General features: G+C 39.3%; 1 protein-coding gene across 2 annotated transcripts in view; it reads right to left on the reverse strand.

Moving 5' to 3' along the window:
- GRIN3A (glutamate ionotropic receptor NMDA type subunit 3A) overlaps positions 1-22,292 on the reverse strand; it is a 155,083-nt gene that overhangs the window by 34,047 nt on the left and 98,744 nt on the right. For both annotated transcript variants that reach the window (XM_007197094.3, XM_057549197.1), the window contains exons 4-6: positions 17,437-17,582; positions 13,259-13,374; positions 4,053-4,204 (exon numbers count right to left, since the gene is read on the reverse strand). In XM_007197094.3, the coding sequence (XP_007197156.2) occupies positions 4,053-4,204; positions 13,259-13,374; positions 17,437-17,582 (414 nt within the window). The remainder of the gene's footprint in view (positions 1-4,052; positions 4,205-13,258; positions 13,375-17,436; positions 17,583-22,292) is intronic.

Genomic DNA, 22,292 nt, shown 5'->3' on the forward strand with positions numbered 1-22,292 from the left:
AAGCTAAACCCCCCACCCAAACAGCAGGTAGAAACTCATGGATTGAGTGATAGAAAATCCAGCAGGCACAGGGCCTTCACAGAGGAGACTAAGCTCAGCCAATGAGCTGAAGATGGGTTTCATTTAATTACATTGTACCTTTAGGTTCTGTGAGGGTGACATCCTGAAATTCTGTCTTAGGTTGTTCAAGACAAACATGCCAGTCAGTGCACAAGGATATGCACTCCGTTTAAATGCACACAGGTGAGCAACATTGCAAAGCAGATTGTTACTGCACAGACCAGAATATGCAGTAGTGCAGGCCACCATCACTGAGAAGTGCTCCATACATGTTCTTAACATTCCCTGAAGCTGGGGGTGGCACCCCCATCTCTACACACACATGGATGTTATTATAATCTTTATTTCTGTCTCTGAAGTTCCAATTAAGGGTACACCTCTCTTCCATTCTCCTCATTCCTACCTCTCGCCCCGTTCCAAATTCAGCTGACCTGGAAAATGGGCCCAGGGTTGTGTTAACAACCATAACTTGATCCTGATATCAGCCTCTTATCCAGTTGCTTCCATCTCACTACATCCAGAATTTCCCAAATGCCTCTCCCCTGAATTTGTCCCATTAAAAACCATGGTTGAAAAAAGATGTGGTGTGTTTTGCACATATCATCTGAACAGTTTATGGCTTTTGCTGATTATTTGTTTGTTTTTCAAAATCTGCCTTCTTTTTTGTCCACACTTAATTTGGTTTTGTTTGAAATTACTGATAAATCCTTACAGCCCTGGAACAGTTGAAACCTCATCATCCTTAAGGATATAAGTTACTTTGTGGTTATCATACTTGGATATAGGCTCAGTATTTTATAAGCATTAATTATCTGCCTTAATTTTCACCACAATCCTATAAAGTAGACATTATCACCCCAATTTGCAGAAGCTGAGGCTCAGAATGGACAAGTAACATGTCTTGTATCACACAGGTGGTGGCGTTCAAACCTAGAACTGTTTCCAAAGCCCATGCTTTCAACCATTATGCTATACTGTAAATATATTAAATATTCTCATCTCAGGATGACGTAAAGGAAAGACCGTAATCACTGTATCAAAGGTGGAGGGCTCTTGAATATGATTAAATCCAAATACCTCATTGTAATGATGACTAGAAGTGGGTAGGATGGGAGAGAGTGTAGAAGAGGTGGTTGGTTGCCTATTTAGCATTCATTCTCCTGTCTCCTCCTTCCTAAGGGAACCCTGCTTTCGTTTCATTTCATTTAGAGAACCCCATTCTCTACGGGGCCATGTATTTCAAGGGAAGCTGCCCCTGGAGCAGCTAATAAGTCCTGGAGGATGAGTCACGACTGGCTAATCTATCATGGTGATCTCATTCCCCTCACCACTGATTGGCTTCAAACATGGACAGATGATGTAATTTTGGCCAATGAATATGAGGAAATCTACTGGAGAATTTCTGGGAAGATTTCCTTCTAAATAAAGCTGCAGAAAGATACCTGAAGATATCTGTGAACCCCAGGAAGTTTTCCTGATGGAAGGAGAGGAAGTATTAATATTTCTATTATTTACTATGCCAGGTTTTTTACTCGGTCTCTCCATAAATGATCTCTTATTCTCAGAACAAAATGACAAGGCAGGTTTTATCATATCCATTCATGGATGAAGAAATTCAGACTTAAGAGTAGTTAAGTCACTCAGTTGTTAATTGGTAGAGCCAGGATGCAAGTCCAGAAATGTATGGCTTCAAATTTATCATGCTTTGTGTTAGATATTTTCACACTAGAATCAATAGATTTATGTTAGTGCTTGTTAGTCTCCAAAAGTATGTTCCCCCGTATGTGCCCAGGTGGAGTTAGGTTCTGAGCCTGAAGAGCCCTGTACCCTCAGAGGCTTGCCCTGGGAGTCAGTCCATCCAGCTGATGTCTTGGTCTGATGGTCCTCTGAAATGGCACAGCCTAGAGGTATGCTTGTGATCAGGGAGGTGCCAGTCATTCTGTATTGCTGGCTTTGGGGGCATGACGGGGAGGCTCCCTTCGTCTTGTCTAATGTCTTGCTGTCAACTTTGCATCACTTGGAGATTTTGGCTTGAGTTAACCATGGTCACAACAAATGGTAGGAAACACGAAATGATTGTTGCTTTCTTTGCACAGTTTAAGCAATTGGTTTGTTTATTTTCTAGGCTGAATTAATTCAGCTGACCGGTGTAAGCCCAATTTTATTTCTTTTAGGAAAAGCCATGCAAATATGTCCAAAAAAATATAAAAATGCTTGCCTTACAGGGTTGTAGTGAGAACCAATGAGTTAACGTCCCTAACAGTTTTTGTCATGTGATAAGAAACAGAGCATGCTAGTTCCCTAATTCCTCATTTCCCTCTTTGCTTCCTTTAAATCTTTGCTCAATGACCGTTTTCTAAATAAGATATAATATGAGATTATAAAGGGAGATATGATTCAGATTGCATCAGGGACTATGGGCAGGCTGTGAAGAAGGGAGATTTCAGCTGGGAGTTTATAATGAGAAGGCATTAGCTAGGTAAATGTCGGGGGTTGGGGAGAGGAAGAGTATCTGGGAAGGAGGATGCAACAGCACGTGCCAAGACCTCAGGGCAGGAAAGCCACTGGTGTATCTCCATCTGGAATGACCATTTTGGTGGGGTGTAATGAGCCACGAGGAAAGTTGCATGAGATGAGGCTGAAGAAGTAGGCAGGGTCAAGTCCTGCAGGGCATTGCAGGCCATATTCAGCATTTCAGATTGTTCCCTAATTAACATGGGAAGCCATCGCAGGCTTCTAAGTAGGAGAGTGATCTGCCATGTGGAAAACAAATTGGAGAACGGCAGGCATGAAAACAGAGAGACCAGTTAGGAGACTTTTGCAGTGGTCCAGGTGAGGGATGATGGCTTGGACTAGAGTGATGACAGTGGAGATGACAATAAATGGGCATATTTGAGACATATTTTATAGAGGAAAAGATATGGCTTGTTGATGGATGCAGAAGGTGAGATGTGGGAGGCATTAAGGATCCCTGCCAGTTTCTGGAATGAGATACTCGATGGACAGAGGTGCCATTATCCAAGATGTGACGCACAGGGAGAAAAGCAGATTTAGGAGAGAAGAGCAGGGTTCAGTTCTGACAAGTTAAATGTCAGATGCCTGTAAGATATTCAAGTGGAAATGTCAAATAGGAAGGTAGATATATGGTTCTGGAGCCCAGAAGAAGAGCTGGTGTTGAAATACAAATGTGAAAGTTGTTGGCGAAGAGAGGCTATTTGGAGTCATTATTGTTGGCTTTAGATTTTTTTTTTAAATGTCAGGCAGACCTCGTACTGCTTTATTTGGCTTCTCTTTTAAATACTGGAGCCTGTGGCTCTTGTTACACCTTTTAGTCTCCTATCTTAATCATCCAATTTCTGGTTCACTTTGCAGGTTTCTTTCTAATTACATCGTAAAGGCAGAGCATTGCAATAAAAAGATGTAGATTCTGACTATTTGTGTGCCTTGGGCAAATCACTTAGGATCTCTGGATATTAGTTTTCCATCAGTAAAAGAAGGGAATTGGTTGTTTTCAGTTTAAAAAATCTAGGATTATCTAAGAATTACCAGTTATAAGTTAATATCTATTTCTCTAAGCAGGATTCATCACTGGACCACTGGGAAGTTAGATCTTGAGAATATTTTGAAGTCCACATTGTGACCAGCAATTAACAGTTAAACCAAACACTGTTAATGTCAATCTCAGATACTATTGCTGTAATGCAGAACAGCATTTCTTCTGCACTTGTGGATATAACATATAGGCAAAAAATAGAAATTCAGACATTTACTCATCAAAATAGCATCACAGTTAAATCCAAGACAAACTTGTCTTACAGAAAATTCCTATTGAATAGGCATCCTTCAAGTGAAATTAGGAGTAATCTAAATACCATGGTGAGTCTTAGGAGATGTAATAGCCTGGATTATTGGCCACATATGACAGCATTTCCTCATATTTTTCAAGGTAAAGCTGTACAAAGCATCAACATTATCAGCAGTTTTTCCCTTACCTCAGTGACAGCGAAACTTCTCTTGCCACAGGGAACCACCTTGTACCACTTGTCATGTAGCACATCCATAAACCCATGTGACTTGTATTGACTGATTAGCTCGGATATATTGGAGGTCAAAGGAGAGTTGGGAGGGAGACCAATGCCGTATCCTAGGAGAAAATATAATCTCAGATGAGTGTTTCACCTGAGAGGTTCCTGAGATGTTGCCACCATGCTTGCATGATGTTGCTGTCAGGCCTGGTAACAAGGGCATAGTGAGCTTTCACCATCTTTCCTTCAAAGGACTCAAAAATGTCCAAGGTATACGGGGAGGGGGAAGGGTAAGCTGGGACGAAGTGAGAGGGTGGCATGGACATATATACACTACCAAATGTAAAATAGATAGCTAGTGGGAAGCAGCCGCATAGCACAGGGAGATCAGCTCGGTGCTTTGTGTCCACCTAGAGGGGTGGGATAGGGAGGGTGGGAGGGAGATGCCAGAGGGAGGGGATATGGGGATATATGTATACGTATAGCTGATTCATTTTGTGATACAGCAGAAACTAATACACCATTGTAAAGCAATTATACTCCAATAAAGATGTTAAAAAAATGTCCAAGGTATGATTACCTTGGATCTGCTATCTCTCTGAGTAAAAGAGATGAGTCTGGAAAGGAGAGGAATGAGCTGCGTAGTGTGTACTGGGGCACATTGTATTCCAAGGCTTTCTGCCCTTCCCTTCAAGATATTCTTTAGAAGCCATCTTTGAGGTCTTTACCAGGGCTAGGATTCCCTATCTACTTCTCCCAGAACCCCTCCCCTGGACCTTAAATACACAAAATTAGATGAATTACAATCCCTGGTTTATGAAATACTCTTATCATTGGTCATGCATGACCCTCTTTTACTTTTATTTTATTTTTTAATAATAGAATGAGACCATGTGAATGTACAATATAGCATAAGTACTAAAACATCAGCAAAAACTTGTTGTCAAAAAAAAGGGAATCTGAGGGCTTCCCTGGTGGCGCAGTGGTTGGGAATCTGCCTGCCAATGCAGGGCACACGGGTTCGAGCCCTGGTCTGGGAAGATCCCACATGCCACGGAGCGGCTGGGTCCGTGAGCCACAATTACTGAGCCTGCGTGTCTGGAGCCTGTGCTCCGCAACGAGAGGCCGCCACAGTGAGAGGCCCGCGCACCGCGATGAAGAGTGGCCCCCGCTCGCCGCGACTAGGGAGGGCCCTCGCACAGAAGCGAAGACCCAACACAGCCAAAAATAAATAAATAAATAAATAAATTTTTTAAAAAAAGGGAATCTGATAAAACCAAGTGTTGGTACAAATGTAGATCAATAAGATCACTTATTCGTTGCTTGTGGGAATGCAGATTGATGTACCCACTTTGGAAAACCGTTTGCTATTACTTTGTATAGTTGAAGATTTATAAGCTCTAAGACAAGCAACTTTAAGTACATTCCTAAAGAACTCCTCCATAACCACACCAGGAGATATGTACAAGAATGCTCTTAGAGGCATTGTTCATAATAGCAAAAATTGGAAACAACCCAAATGTTGACAAGAGAATGGGTAAATAAATTGTGGAATGTTTACACAATGGGATATTGTATAATGTGAAACATAATGAACTAGAATGACATGGAATAATATGGATGACTCTTAGCAACACTGAATGAAAAAGGTCTATCCCAGAAGATTATAGCCTGAATCCATTGTGTAAATGTAAAAACATTCAGAACAAAACACTGTATTTTTAAGAATTCATATGTATGTGATAAAAGTATATTCAGAAAAAAGTCAAGGAATTGATAAACCAAATATCTGTGACAATGGTTATTCAAGGCAAGAGAGGAAGGGGAAAGGATGAAGGAGGAGCATAAAGAAGATGTAATTGTTGTCAGAGTTTTATTAATTAGCTTGGACTCTGTATCCTCACTTAGTATGGGGCTTTACTTGCTTTCCAAACTGTTACTTCACTGTTAATCTCTTTGAAGAGCCATGTGAAAGAGCTAATTACCTACATTTTGTCTGTAGCTATTGGATAGCATAGTCGAAAAAAGATGTATTGCCCTCAAGATGATTGAGGAAGACAAACTGAAACTATAGCTAGCTCCTTTTTTCGCATATAAAGACCAAAAGGCTGTCAAGAATCCAAAGATACTTCATGGAAACAAATACTTGCTATAATGATTCCATCTTTTTTTTTTTTTTAATTTATTTTTATTTATTTATTTTTGGCTGCATTGGGTCTTTTTTTGCTGTGTGTGGGCTTTCTCTAGTTGGGGCGAGCAGGGGCTACTCTTCATTGTGGTGCTCTGGCTTCTCATTGCGGTGGCTTCTCTTGTTGCGGAGCTCAGGCTCTAGGCATGTGGGCTTCAGTAGTTGTGGCACACGGGCTCAGTAGTTGTGGCTCACAGGCTCTAGAGCGCAGGCTCAGTAGCTGTGGCGCACGGGCTTAGTTGCTCCACAGCACGTGGGATCTTCCCGGACCAGGGCTCGAACCCGTGACCCCTGCATTGGCAGGCAGATTCTTAACCACTGCGCCACCAGGGAAGCCCAATAATTCCATCTTACAATTTATTTCCAAGGACATTAGTTTTTGTTCTTTTTTTAAATTACAGATACACAAATCCTTTTTTAAAAAATATAGGGCTTGAGATTTGTGTATAACTAATAAAAGAGAGGAAATAAGTAATACAGAAAAAATTTTTGCGTTTTAAAGAGCTATATGTTTTTTTCCCCCTGGTGATTTTGTTTGTTCCTTAACAATGGCGAGTCAAGGAAATGATGACAATGTCAAGAGCATGATTAGAATTTTCCGGTCAAAGAGCTATTTTGAGTGCCTATTTTGTGCCTAGTAGTTTTGGTTTGAAAGGCAAGACTGACAATAAAAGACTTTACACAGGCTGTCTGTTCTTCTGCTGATTCTACCATGAAATAACATTTTTTTAAAGTAATGGGTAACTATACGCAAGTAACCGATTTTCTTTAGAAACTTTTATTATAATGAATGCTATTGACAAATTCAGTTGCACAGATTTTCATTCAGTACCTATTTACATGTCAGGCACAATACTAGTCATGTGTATGATAATATTCACTGACTAATTCACACATTTATTCATTCACTCATTCATCCATTCAATAAATATTTATGAGTGAATAGGCACTGTGTTAAGTGGTTGGGATTTAGCAGTGAGCAAGGTAAATATGGTCCCTGCTGTCATGGAGTATACACTCTCTTAGGGAGACAGATATTAAACAATGCACTGCATAATGATTATTTCATTACAACTGAGGCATCCCAGCTTGTACCAGCTTGAGGGAGAAGAACTGGGACTTACACAAACAAATAGTAGAAGATCTTGGAACTCTCTGGTGGGTATGGGTTGATGGTCAGGATCATTAGGCCAGGTTTGCTGAATATTTTATATTTTTTCCCCTGGAGGCAATAATTTTCAACAACAACAATTTCTGATACTTATAGAGGGCTTACTATACACCAAGTACTGCTCTATAATAAACTTTTTACATGTCTCACCCCACTTTGTAGATCATGCACTAGTCTAAGATTGCATACTGGAGTGTGGCATACAGGTCAGTTAAATCACTCTGGGATTCTAATAATGAGAACTAGAACATACTGAGCCCTACTGTGTGCCAGATACCATTCCCCATGTGTCTAACCCCTATGTGAACCCATGAAGAGTAGAGACTTAAAGATTGAATAGGGCTTCCCTGGTGGCGCAGTGGTTGAGAGTCTGCCTGCCGATGCAGGGGACACGGGTTCGAGCCCTGGTCCGGGAGGATCCCACATGCCGCGGAGCAACTAAGCCCGTGCGCCACAACTACTGAGCCTGCGTGTCTGGAGCTGTGCTCCGCAACGAGAGGCCACGACAGTGAGAGGCCCGCTCACCGCGATGAAGAGTGGCCCCCGCTCGCCGCAACTGGAGAAAGCCCTCGCACAGAAACAAAGAACCAACACAGCCATAAATAAAATAAATAAATTTATAAAAAAAAAAAAAAAGATTGAATAAATATACAGCCCAAGTTCACACAGCTCATAGATGGCAAAGCTAGCATTTGAAATTAGGTCTGTCTAAAACCAATGCTCCCTCCACTGTGTCCATTATAGCATGTGACCAAGGTAAAGGAATACTTGACCTATTCCTCCCCTTCAAACAGGCCCTATCACTACAATCATATTGATATAATCTCCCTAAACCAGGCAATGCAGTAAAAAACTACAATCATCTAAACTGGTGGTTTGAATTCAGCAGACACAAGTATATATTATTCACGGGCAGATTTTGTCATAAACTTCTCAATAAGTTGTGTAAATATAGTGTAAGTACAGCCCCAATTGGTATATGATTGTACATAAATGAGGAAATTAACTAGCAAGGACCCTCCCTGACTATATTGTTTCTCCTAAAAATCCCCTTAAAGCCAGTAATTCCAGCACAGGTTACTGTAATCATGGCAGAATTGTTTTCATTTTTCATTTGATAAGCATTTATTGCATTCATCTATTCATTCATTCCACAAACAGGGGTTGAATGCTATTCTGTCCCAGACACTCTGCCAAGTGCTGTGGAATTTACCAAGTTAAATTAGACACCAAGTCTATCCATATGAAGCTCATGGTGGCACGGGGGAGATGAAGCATGCATAAATAACTACACAGCATGGTAGGATGTTATAGGACTTTTCTTGAGAAAAAAGAGAGGTGAGTCATAAATTCAATAAACATAAAATATAATGACAAAGATGCAACGAAGAGGATGAAGAAAACTCTGTTGTTAGGAGGAGAGAGATTGCTACCAGATGAAAGGATGAGAGAAGGCATCTTGGAGTGATTCTTGATAGTGGTATTTTGGATAGATGAGACCAAAATGCATGATAAGAAAGTTTAAAAATTGGAAATTAATATTTATGATAAATTTACATATTCTAAGAATAGAATTTTGGCAGTACAACAAAAGTATAAAAATTGCCTTAGGGAAAAAGCTATGTTGAAGTTGCAGAGACATTTATAAAAAATTGCTACATAGGAGATAATAAATATTAAATCACTCCATTCCATCATGTCAAGGTTAATTTGTAATTGACCGCTAAAAATAGATTCCTGTTCTTTAAAATTTTCTGTTAATGCATATATTAAATATTGATATTTTAATAATTATTGGCATAAATAATTATTATTATTATCTAATTAAAACAAACTATGCATATGGAACAAGGGGAGAAACAGGAAAACAAAGTTATGTGGCAATTAGAAGAGGTATGTGTTAAAAGACATAAAAATCAATTTTATTCAGAAACATAAAATAGTAAAACCATTTTTGTCCTCTTTATCAGCTGCTTTTCAAATTTGATTGTGTTCATTGGTCAAAGAATTCTTATTTTTAAATTGCTGACTCAACTTAGCAGCCTGAGTTGCTTTCATTATCATTAGAAACATGGCTTTGCAATAAAGACGAGGTTGACTATTTTGTGGTTGATAGATGAAGCAAAATGGAATCCTTCAACCCTAGAGATGAAGGCTTCAGGCACCCTTGAAATTGGATACAGCTTAATAGCCCAAGAGAACAATTTTCAGAATAGAATTCTGATCTTTTCCCCATGGATAAATCAGCTTTACTCAGCTAAGAGTGGTGGAAATATATTTTGGCTAGCAAATGTATAGTTAGAAATTCATAGACTTCAAAAATCTTCCTGAAATGTGGTTGGAAAATAGATATTTTGAAAATAAGGTCTTAGATAGGGTTAAAAAGACTTCAGGAAGAAAAATTAATTCTGTTTTATGGTCTGGCCTTGGAATACCATATTTAGCTACTGCAGGGCAATGGTTGAGAACATATTGGAATAGTCCTAACCTTAAAGGAGACTTTAAAAATGGGTTTCCCTTACCCCCAGCACATCAAAGTGGAGAGAGAAGTATGTGTGTGAAGCTGAGATATATGAACGCTATCTATCCTAGGATAATTTATAATGAATTGGTCTCAATCTATTAATTCAATATAATGAATAATAATAATAATTTATTGGGCACTTACTGTGTGCTTGTACATGCTTAACACATATTATTTTACTTACTCTTCACGACAACTCTGTCATAGATGTACTATTCACAAACCCATTATGCAGATGAAGAAGCTAAAGAACAGATTAAGTGACTTGCCCAATGTAACACAGTTAGTAAAAGAAACTCTATTCTAACCCAAGTACTCAGACTCCAGAGCTAGTGCTCCAAGCACTGTATTAAATAATTAGTGGAAAGCAAGTAACAGAACAAACTCAAAAACGCGCAAAGTCTTCAGCAGAAAGGTCACAAATCAGTACTGTGCAGTTCCATTACTCTTTCTTCTCATTTGACCTTTACTGTCAGCTAACTCCAATGCATAAATTTGGGACATGTATTCATTTATCTCAGCACTTTCTTTTTTTCCAGAGCGCACAATATGTCTTTTTGTCCCTGGTGTATGGTTTTTAATATGACCAGAGACTTTCCATATGCTCTTGAATTCTTAATAGTTTTGGTTTGCTGCACTGAAGACTTACGAAAAGGTTTCAAACTCAATGTGGACTATTATCTTTCATTTGTCGCACTTGACCGTTAAGCCTTAAATAAATGCAGGATGGTGAAGTTGGGAGGGGTATTCAGTAGTCACACCGAGTTGGTATAATGTCGTTACTACAGAGAGCGAATGTACATTCAGCATGAAGGAATCAATGGACTCCGTTTTCTTTCCTAAGTTCCCGAAGTCATTTAAGCACTTTGGAAAGTGTATGCAGACCTTCAGGGTGCTTTTGATTACCTACAATAATAAGTGAATTAGGTACTTATTTCAAATACAACCTAATAGTTATATAATACGTAATACATCATTTATTACATAACTGATATATGCTTTGCATTATACTAGGTCCTATGACAGGATACAGATAGACATATGAAACATTCCTGTAAGCTAAGTGGGTAAAAATTGTTCATAAATTGCTTTTATGATATATTTATGCCTATGAAGTCTAATTAATTAATAATGAAGTCCACATTTTCATAAGTTCACGAATCTAAATGTTGCTAAAGGGAAGCATATAATATTTTTTAAAAATTTCATGAGAGAGAAATAGTCCATAAAAATCTATGAGATTAACTTTTTTGTTAAAAGCAGCAATCAAGACTTTTACTAGTATCTCTATCATGTTGTTTTTAACTTATGTGTCCTCCCTTTGTGTTTTACAAAGTTCTGCTTTTAGGTTGTAAACTTGTTCACAGAGGCAGTATTGAATTAAAATTTCTGATTTGCACCTCACCCAGAATAAACCTGCAATGGTTTTTTTAGAATAAGCCAACAATGACGAGACCGTTCTCTGTATTCAAATCTGTAGTCTCTCTGCTCTCTTGCAGAGAGAGCACTTCCTTGCGCCATTTTGTATTTATCCCCTTTGACAACAATGCGGTATCTGGAGATGATGGGAACTGCAAGACACCAAGTCTCAGGAGCACAGATGGAAATGTAAACAGGAAACCAGTGGGGAGTTAACTGTGTGGCATCTGGCACTGGGGTCTAGCAGAGGCAAACAAGCTATCTCACCACTGCCTTTTGACAAGATAGAGTTGCCCCCTAAGACAAAGGTGGAAAATAGAGTCCTTCATTCTTTTGCCCACTACAGATAATTCATTGTTAACAGCTGCTAATGGCAAAAGGGGCCTCAATTACCCAGTGCATGTAGGACAGAAAAAAAAAAGTAACATCTCTTCCATATCCCTAGATGCCACAAAAACTGGGAATTTTCCCACTGTTACATCAAAATGAGCTTATATAATGAATGTTCTTTGGTTTTCTAGTTTTTCTTTGGCTTTTCTTTTTGTGCCCTGCTACATCAGACTGTCATTTTTTTTTTAACATCTTTATTGGAGTATAATTGCTTTACAATGGTGTATTAGTTTCTGCTTTATAACATAGTGAATCAGCTATACATATACATATATCCCTATATCTCCTCTCTCTTGTGTCAGACTGTCATCTTAATAGAAGATCCCTACCACTAAATCTCTCTCTTCCTGAGTTCTATTCCTGGTTCAGGTGGAGGTAGCTTTGCCTGGAGGGGGGATTGATTTCTCTTAGGAGAAGGCTCGAAGAAACAGCATCAGCTGTTACATTCTCATTCATCACAAAAACGAAGACTGAAGTAAAAAATTTGCTGATGTGTTTAGGGGAGACAGGGACCAACTGTGGTTGGGGAATTGGAATCTGAATAGTCTCGATATACTAGTTAACATACAGGAAAGTATAGTTTTCTGGAAATAGGACTTGGGCACCCCCGTGGGATTGTTTCAAGTCAAAGTGCTTTCTGACAAGTGAGTATGGCTGTTTTGGGAGCCAGCATGTACTGTCAGAGGAGGGAAGCTGGGAACTGGGAGATGTGAAATTTGCTGGTTCAAGCTACCAGCTCCATATATCAACTGTTGTCCAGAATGCAAGGAGCTACTGACAAAGCAGTCTTTCTTTGGTCCTGAAGTTTGATTGATTGGTTGACCAAATTGAAAGCAAAAATTTGCTGCCAGTGGGAAGAAAGACAAACTCAAGGTCCCAAACAAGGTTTTGTTTAGGACTCTTAGAGGTTACTAAACCACAAAAGTTGATTTTTTTCTACTTATTTTTCAACTAGTGGAAATATTTATTTAAGGGCCATGAGATTTGGATTCTAATTCCAGTATTATCATCTAATTGTGTGATTATGAGAAAGTGATAAAATGTCTCTGGGCTTTCTTGTGGATAAAACTGAGTAGATTGGATTAAATCAACACTGGGGTCCTTCCAGTTGTAATGCAGTCATTCTAGTTTTAGCATCAGATTCATTACAGGATTCGGACATTAGAAAATACAGATTAAATTAAAACTGGACTCCTATTTATTACACTGTCACCACTCCCAGATATCTAAAGCAACATTGTTTGGATAACAATGGCATTTTGATTGTTGTTTTTCTAACAATTGGATAACAATATGTTTGTGGAGTAGGGAGAAAATAAATACCTAACTTCAGCAACTTAATAGCTGAGTGCTTAAGAGCTGAAAATGAAAACAGGGAAGATGAATAGGTCTTTGCCTCTGACACTGGCATTTGTGACTTGCTAGGTTGGCAAACTGAGCACATTCCGAGTAAAAGTGAATCAAGAATGACTGATTAATACCTTCCATGGCAAATGGCTTCCCCACAGTTAGAAGTTTGCAGTCAGCGTCTACTGACACTTCATAATCCAGAAGGGCTTTGTCCATAATGAAGGCATCTAGTTTCTCTGGATCATTCCTATGTTTAAGACGAAGAGAAGAAAAGTGAAAAATGATTCATTAATAGACAGGAAACCCTAAGGCTGACAGCTGGCTTTTGTTTAGGGAACAGAAACCTGAACAATAAGGGCAGTACAAGCTGGGCAACTGCTGGCTCTGCCTTGCTGACATCTCACTGACCTGCAGAGAATAGACCAGGGGAAACAGACACTCTTATAAGAGAGCATGACATCTTTCCAGTGGATTCATCTACCAGTTTCTTTCATTACTTCTAAATCCAACAACAAAACCAGAGCGATTATGAATTGAATGGGAAGGTAAATAGTCAAGGTTCATTTCTCTTACAATAACTGAATGACTTCTTTGTGTAAGCATTGTATTTATTGTTCTCCATACATTTTACCCCTTATAATAACCTTGAGGGGGGTGGTAGTATCCCATTTTAGCATATGGAAAAATTCAGGCTCAAAGAGTCAAAGTAACTTAATCCAGTCTACATAGCCAGTAAGTGTTGGAGCTGGGGGTCTCATTAATCAGTGTGTGAAAATTCTTAATTCTTTCTGTCATGATCACTATCATATTCTTCAGAGATCAGGCATTATTTCATATTTGGGAGTACATATTAAGGAAGTGCAAATAAGAGATCCAGCACTCTTGGGGAAAAGGGAGTTCAGGTCTCTTTAAAGTCCATAGGCTGGTGTTCAATAAATGGAATGGGACGCATATGTAATAGATCTTTGTAATCTGATTTATTAATATATCTCCAGAGACTCATGTTTCACTCCCATCCCAGGAGGCAGTTCAGGCAAAAATCATTTAAAGGCAGGTGTTTCTGGACTATATCAGTGAGTCAGCTGTGGGCTGGGCTCAAGGTGCCAACAGACATCCTTGTGCATCCTTCATGTGTTCTCCCCAGTCTTTGGACATAGGCACAGAGATGGTCCCAAGGAAGGCAGTCAGCACTGGCTGAGCTCCACTTACAAAGGTGGCAAGGGAGGATGAGTTTCAAAGGGAAATGTTTAAGGTGTATGCAATGACTCTTGTTTTCAGCTACCTCAAACTTTTTTTGGAAAGATATAGGACATACATCCATTTAATAAAGGCTTTCTGACCCTCAGTGCTGTCCAAACAGCTTGGCAAAGAGAACAACTCTTCTCTATCCCATCTGGGTCCAGTCATCCCTCTCTTAGAGCCAAAAATGAGGCTGTTGGAATTCAGTACATAGGAGTAGCTTCTAAACTCAGAGGAGAACATGGCTAGGGCCCATCAAAAATCTAAAAGAGAAAGGCACCCTTAGACATCTCTAAGATTCATCATTGAGCGGCAAGTACCTTTTTGATGGCTTTGTCTGAGCCACACATGGACATACATTAAGTAGGTCAAATTCCCTTCTTGGTGCCAATGACCATTGCTTCCTCTCTCTACTTTTTTAGGAGGTAAAATAGCCCCTTCAAAATAAATCCCTTTTCCAGGAATATTGAATTTAAGTTACAGTGAGGCCTATGTTTAACTTTAGCGAAAATGAAAAACATCTCCCAGCTCCAGAGCTGTGGGAAGCTCCTAAAAGGGCTGGGGATAAAAACTGTCTCCTGGAAGCTGAAGATGAGGAACCTTAATGGAATCCTGGCAGTAAGATAAAAATCAAGCTGAAAGATGCTTCTCCAGTCAAATCTTGACTCTCACAGTACCAGAATGTACCTTGTGAGCTACACAGGAACAAGTTATCATTTACTAATACTCTGCAAATATTTGTGGCAGCAATAACAATACAAAAAATTAGGGCTCAGTTTTTCTAACCAGTATTTCCTGAGGTCCATCTCAGTGGTATCCCTAAATAACTCATGATTTTGAATTGCAAAGTGAAGTTATCTATGGCAGGTCTCTATTGCATAGCAAGGCAAGAAGCAATTAGCTTACAGACTTCCATGGGGCCCTAAGTCACTGGTGAGGAAGTGGCAGTGTTTGATCCAGGTATAAGGACCTTCTAGACTGGTTGGATCATCCTTATAGTTGGCATGGCCATGGCCTACAGTTGTTTCTCCCATTATAAAATCATGCTGTCTTTTTGAGCATTCATTTAATAACACATATACCACAAAAACCAGTCAGATATAAACATACTAAAAGTAATTAATACTTTACTAGAGATTAATTTATTGGAATACTGTCACCTCAGAAAGCAGGGCCTTAAGTGAGTAGGATGAAGCCCAGGGGAATTCTGATGGGAGAGGGGAGGGACAGGTTTAACACAGGAACCTGTCTTTATAGGTGACTCCAAGGGTTGTGCTTGCAGGTCAGGGCACTGGGATGTCAGGGGGTAACTTGAAGACTGGTTGTTGGGAGTGGTGGCTAAGAGCATAGGCTTTATCTGGGCCAAAAGTGGAGAGAGAAGCCCAGAGAGAAGAAGGCAGAGGGCATTGATGATAAGCTCTGTTCCAATTTCACCTCAATCTATGAGTCACCTGGGGAGCTTTTTAAAATGCAGATTCCGGGACAGGGCCTGAGAGTTTGCATTTCTCACATGCACCCAAATGCTATCTGGTACACGGATGCTGCTGAAACATGGACTGTGTTTTGAACACCAAGGACCTACTCTCCGGTTTTGGTTTCCAGACTAGCCTGCAGCAGTGGTTGGATTCTAGAGACCTGGTTCTAGTCCTGACCCTGCCACTTGCTAGCTGTATTTCCATGGACAAGTTGCTTCTTTTGGAACTCAGCTCCTTCATCTGTGCCTGTTTTCCTGCCTAACAATTTCTTCTCCCCAGGCTAGAGGAGGGCCAACTCTGAGCACTTGGGCCTTCTGGGTGAAGCCTCCAGAATAAATGAATACCCTGAGTGGAGTGGAACTGGAGACTGCAGCAGTGGCTTATCTCACCCTTTCACACTGCCATAAGGGCCCAGTTTGTCAGCCATTACTATCTAGCGGGGAGCCATCGCTGTCTCCCTGACATCTTATTCTTTTTCTCAGCCATGAATTTCCCTAAAGGAGAGGATAAAGAGGAGGAGCTGGGAGGCAAAGGAGCACTAAACTCTGTGTCAGAGAGGGACTCTAATGTTTTAATGTTCTTGCAAAATTGCAAGTGCCATTTCATAGTGCTTCAACACTATATATAACTGCAAATCTGAGAACACAAGGCTTCCTTTCTAGACTCTAGCTTAGTCCATAAAATTGTTTTAGGGGCTGATTACTAGAGCTCTTGAGAAACACAGAGCCCCTGTGTTCCATAAAATTATTTATTTCCCTTTCTTAAAAAAAATTTTAGGTGCCAAGTCTTGTTGTCCTTTGGGGAGATTATTGTGTTTGGCAATAGAGAAACCAGTTTCCTGGTGCTGCACAATTCTAGGGACTGGAGTTTGAATGTATGTCATTGTCCTGAGACCATCAGGCAGGAGGGAGAGGACTGCTTGCCTGCATGCTGTGGTGCTTATCAGGAGCCATTCATCCCCTTCTCCCAGGCAGACTAGATGAGCAGACCCATAACTGCACCAACCTCTTTTGCATTCAGCTTCACTGAATTACAGGCTCTGGTAATCTGCCATGGTAAAGTGATTGCTCTTGATTGCTTCTCATAAATGCCGATGAGAAGGATGCAGGCATGGGAATCATTGCCTTTTATCTTATTTTCTTTCTACAGGAAAGCTCTAAGATAAAGTCCACTTCCTTGTGATAAGAGGAGACAGTCCACATGCTTAGAGATTCACTGTGAAGGAAAGGGTTGCTTTGGGGCACTTTATCCTCTGGCCACATTCCCTGAGTGTTTGATCATTTCAGCACCATTGTTTTCCCAAGTGATGTCAAACCAACATTTACTTCCCCCACCATCTGCTACACTAATGACTGCACTGGCACTTTGATCAAAGCTACGGCCAACTTGGGACTGTGCAGGAACTAGTAAACTAGGTCACATAATTAAATGCACACTTATTCCATACTGCCTCCTGGATCTCACATGGTGTGAGATATTACTGAACACACAATGGATATATTTAGCTGTCATTTTAAAAAACCGACAAACACTACCTCAATAGCAAGACTTCTTTTTCATTGACAACTTTTAGGATGCAAGAGGTTGACACTCACTTCAGATGCTCCACTCCATCGGGTGTGTCTGGTACATTGTATCTTCTCATATACTCATGCATCTCTGGGAAGCTTTGCCTCACATAATCTTCAGCACTGCTTTCCCGGACAGTTCCAAAGCGGAAACCTTGAGAGGGATGATGTAGCTATGAGGCAGAAAAAGAAGTGTCTTTAATACAAATTATTCTTAGAGTTGTTTTCAAAATTTTCTTTTCCATCATTCTTTGGAATCTAATAATGACTTAGGATTTTTCAAATGCACACAGTCATAAACAAATTTCCATGTGCCATGTGTACATGCTCTTTCATACAAGCTTTCACATAAGTAACTGTTCAATCTTCACATAAATAATTGTTCTATCTTCAGAAGCAAACAGATGAAAACAACAAACACAAAGTACAAAACAGCTTTCTCCTTTATATTGAGAACCTGTCAGAATTCTTTAGAAACTATAAAACGGTGTGTAGGATCAAACTTGGTATTAAAAATTGCTTATCAGACAAAGCATAAAGTTAAGATAGTAAATTAAAGATTGTGCCTTTCCTTGGTTAGAACTACACAAAGGCCAAGTTAAAACCTTGCATCCTGAGATTGAAATATACATGACCCCAAAGAGTGAATACATCTCTTTTATGTTTATTGGTCTTTATGCTGCAGTATATTTTAAGTGTGTTGAGTTTTTGGTGTAATTACAAAATGACCTCTTTCCTTTAAATGACTGTGTTGCCAGTCATGCTTTATATTTGCTCAAATGGAATGGTATGTAAGACAATTAGGAGCAACAGAGGAGGAGGGTAGCAGGAATAGATCCAGTAATGGCACAGTTCTCCAGAATGTAAGACCTCACAGTGAGGAGAGGCAGTGTACTGGGAGTCCTGTAGAAGCTTTCTGTCACTAAGGATAAGAAGAATACAGCACATGAGGCAGTATAGTTCATGGAAGTTGTACAGAAGTGTTAATATAGAATCTAGACTTATTTAAAATATAAGAATGAACTGGGATTGGGCTGTATTATGAAAATAGTCAAATGTACTGTAGTAAGCAGTATATTAGAGATTATACTTCTCCACAATTGTTATGTTAAAGTTCTTTAACTTTTTTGTTCTGCTTCGTGTTAACATATTTGATATCATTGGTTCTGACTGAAGCCCTGGGGACAGGAATTCACTGATGGGTTTCATGGAGTTTATAAGTCTCCTGAAATTCTAGGCAACATTTTTTGTAAATATGTGTTTGTAATTTTCTTCTATAAGGAAGATAGTACAGAGTTTCATATTTTTTTAAATAATTAGGTTTTCAAGTTGTTTATAGCCCCTACAGGTTAAGAAATCACTGAGTTTGGTAACAAATAACTTATATTTGAAGATTAATTAGTTTTGACACACACCAGAGGTCTAACAATATGGCAATAGTTAAATAAATTATATGCCACATCCTTATAGAATGTTATCTAATGTATAAATCATGTTTGTGAAGCATATTTAATAAAACAAAGCAAATGCATATGACAAATTGAGAAAAAGCTTTTGTATGGTCTGATCAAAATTAAATATGTATATAATTATTTTAAATGCTATGACCCCCCCACAGATATCATATATGTACACGTACACACACACACACACACACACACACACACACACACATACGTCTTGGAAAAAAATATATCAAGATATTAACAATGGTTCTTCCATTGATGGTGAAACTACAGGTGTATTTATTTATTTATAGATTGTTTATAGAAACATGCCTTATGTTTGTAAGTAAAAAAAACCTTTATTTTACAATCAGTGAAATAAATCACTCATTAATTTATTCAATATTTGGGGGAGGCAACTTTGTATAATTTTCAAAGTTACTGGGCCCACAAAGGTAAATACCTGCAATCATTGCCACAAAGGGACTCACCACCTGGTTTGTGGTATTTCTTTGGACATCCCACTGTTGAGCAGGTGATATGGCAAACCCTTGTGTTCCATACACTGAACAAATTCTAATGTTTTATGCCAGCATGACCTTAATGAGGCATCAATAATAATAGCTAACATTTATTGAGTATTATGTGCCAAATATGATGTTTACCTGCATTATCTTGATTAATCCTCATAAAAATTTTATGAAGAGGGCTCTATTAATACTTCCTTTTTAAAGATTAATCAACTGAAGCTCAGAGAAATATAGTAAGTAATAAGTAAGAGTAAGTAATAAAAGTAATAAGATCACACAGCTATAAGTAGAAGGGACTGGATTAGAACCCATGTCTGTTTGACTTCAAAGCCCACGCTGTTACCGACCACATCACCCTGCCTTCCAGCTCATGGCAGCAAATGGAGAGGAGATGTTTATTAGAATGAACTCACTAGTCTTTTAAAATATTCTCCTTAAGCCGTAGGCCTAGGCTGCTCTCACAATAGCAAACTGCAGCCCTACAGCTTGAGCAAGGCAAATTTATCAGCATTCTGTTTGTCCAACACCTATTCATTGTTTAAGGCCTAGAACAAGACTCTCTGTGTGAAGTCTTTGGCCTTATCTAGCTTCACCCTCCTATCCAGGAAGAACAAAAACAAAAATAATTTACTGCTTATTTATCTGTGCTGATACAGCACCTTGAATATACAGAATATGTAGGCTAGGTACTTATTTAGCCATCTTTCACACTTTTCATGCCTATCTCCTTTGAGCCTCCCAAGAAACTTATGAGGTATTTCTGTTATCTTCCTTTTATAGATAAAGAAACTAAAGACTAGAAAGTTTGTTATTTGCCCAAGGTCATAGAGCTAGTAAACGTTGGATCTGGAATTTGAACCCAGATAGTCTGATGGAAAATAGTGAGCTCTGAACACCATGAACAGAGCTTCTGACACTATGTCATACTGACTCTGGGTCTGGTCATTACAAAACTTGCTACTTTTGTGACAGTCAGTGAGCTAAGGGCTTTGAACATTTTGAATTCTCACAATAATCCTGCAAGATAGATGTTATTTTCTTATTTTACATATTAAGATGCTGAGGTTCGGGCAAATTAATAATCAAATTCTCATAGCTAGCCATTAGCAAGATTCAGCTTATTCTTTTCCCTAACATGCAGACCAGGTTTCATTCATCTGTGGACCACAGTTACCTACTATGACACTTGGCACCTGATAAGGGCTCTATACATGTTTGTCAAATCAATTAATTTTACCGCTATTCTTCTATCCTCTCTTCACCCATTTAACTTCTATTCATCCTTCTATTCTCAGCTGAGTAATCACGTCCCTAATTTGCTGTCTAGGCCAGATGCTCCTTTCCTAAGCCCTCATAGCACACATACCTTTCTTTTGTAGAACTTATTACAGTTGCACTTTTAAAATTTAATTGTGTAATAGTTTAATGTCTAGACTTTCAGCTTCTTCACTGGACTGGACGTCTATGTAAAACATTTAATTAACTGTTGTATTCCAATGCCTTTCACCATGTAGTTGCTCAATAATATGCTTGATGAATGACTGACAGATTCTTTGAACCCACAGGGAGATGAGAGCTTTGTCATCCTACTAAGCACAAAAGGGACTAATGATATAGCTTACAACTCAAGCTTTTGAAACGAACCCTCCTTTTAAGGTAAAAGGGTCTTAGGTCAGTAATTAGAATACTTTTGTCTTAGACATGAAAATAATCCTTTTTAGAAGTCCATTTTCTCACATTATGCTGTGACACTATCTTTATGGCCCATGAACTATTTCTAGGCAAACTCTGGACCTCTTTGCTTTGCTGAGGCATCAATACAGCACTCCTTCCCAAGACACTGGAGGGAGTTGTGAACCAGCAGATCAAAGCTCGGAATTCCCGAGGAGGACTAGCTAGCCCTTTGTGTTATCTCCTTTTCATGTTTTCCCGCTGCCTTTTGACAATGGGCTCCCACATCTCCCTGACATGGCTCTCATGCCTGTGAAGGAGCAGTTTTGAGAATGGAAAGTTCCTTCAACATTAACATAAATAACTAGGTTCTATGGGAGGAAGAATTTTGTTAGTCTGACAGGAACCCCACTCTAACCTGGATATGTATTACAAACACTGCCACTTCTCCAGTCCAGGCCACCATCGTTTCTGCCCTCTGCACATTCCCTCTCTTCCCCTCCAATCCAGTCAGGATAATCTTCTTAGAGCCCAAAACTGATCATGTCACTCACTTGCTTAATACCTATCAATGGCTCCCCATAGCCCTTGGGATGAAGTTGAAATTCCTCACGTGGCCTCAGCATGATCCTTCTCCTGTCTTCTTCTCTCCAGCCTCTTCTCCCCACTCTCCCCCTGGCCTCTAAGCTTTAGCCAGTTCTCTCAGTTCTTCCAGCATATACTTTTTGCTTGATCAGAGCTCTTGCCCATAGCCTTCATTCTGCCTGGGATGCTCTGCCTCCTCAACCCTAACTTCCCTTTGTGTAGCTAACTCTAAAATGTCACTTGCTGGAGAAGGGTAGAGGGAAGGGATAGTTAAGGAGTTTGGGATTGACATGTACACACTGCTATACTTAATAAGGATAACCAACAAGGACCTACTGTATAGCACAGGGAACTCAGCTTAATGTTATATGGCAGCCTGGATGGGAGGGGAGTCTGGGGGAGAATGGATACATGTATATGTATAACTGAGTCACTTTGCTGTGCACCTGAAACTATCACAACATTGTTAATTGACTATACTCCAATATAAAATAAAAAGTTAAAAAAAAAATAAAAAATTAAATGTCACTTCCTCAGAGAAGACTTCACTGACCCCTAAACTAGATTAGGCCACCTGTAGCACCCTCCCATTGTACCCTGCAATTTCATATTGCATTAATAACATTTGGGATTATTTGTTCAATGTCTACTT

Source organism: Balaenoptera acutorostrata, chromosome 6 (assembly GCF_949987535.1).
Source record: "Balaenoptera acutorostrata chromosome 6, mBalAcu1.1, whole genome shotgun sequence".
NCBI lineage: Eukaryota > Metazoa > Chordata > Mammalia > Artiodactyla > Balaenopteridae > Balaenoptera > Balaenoptera acutorostrata.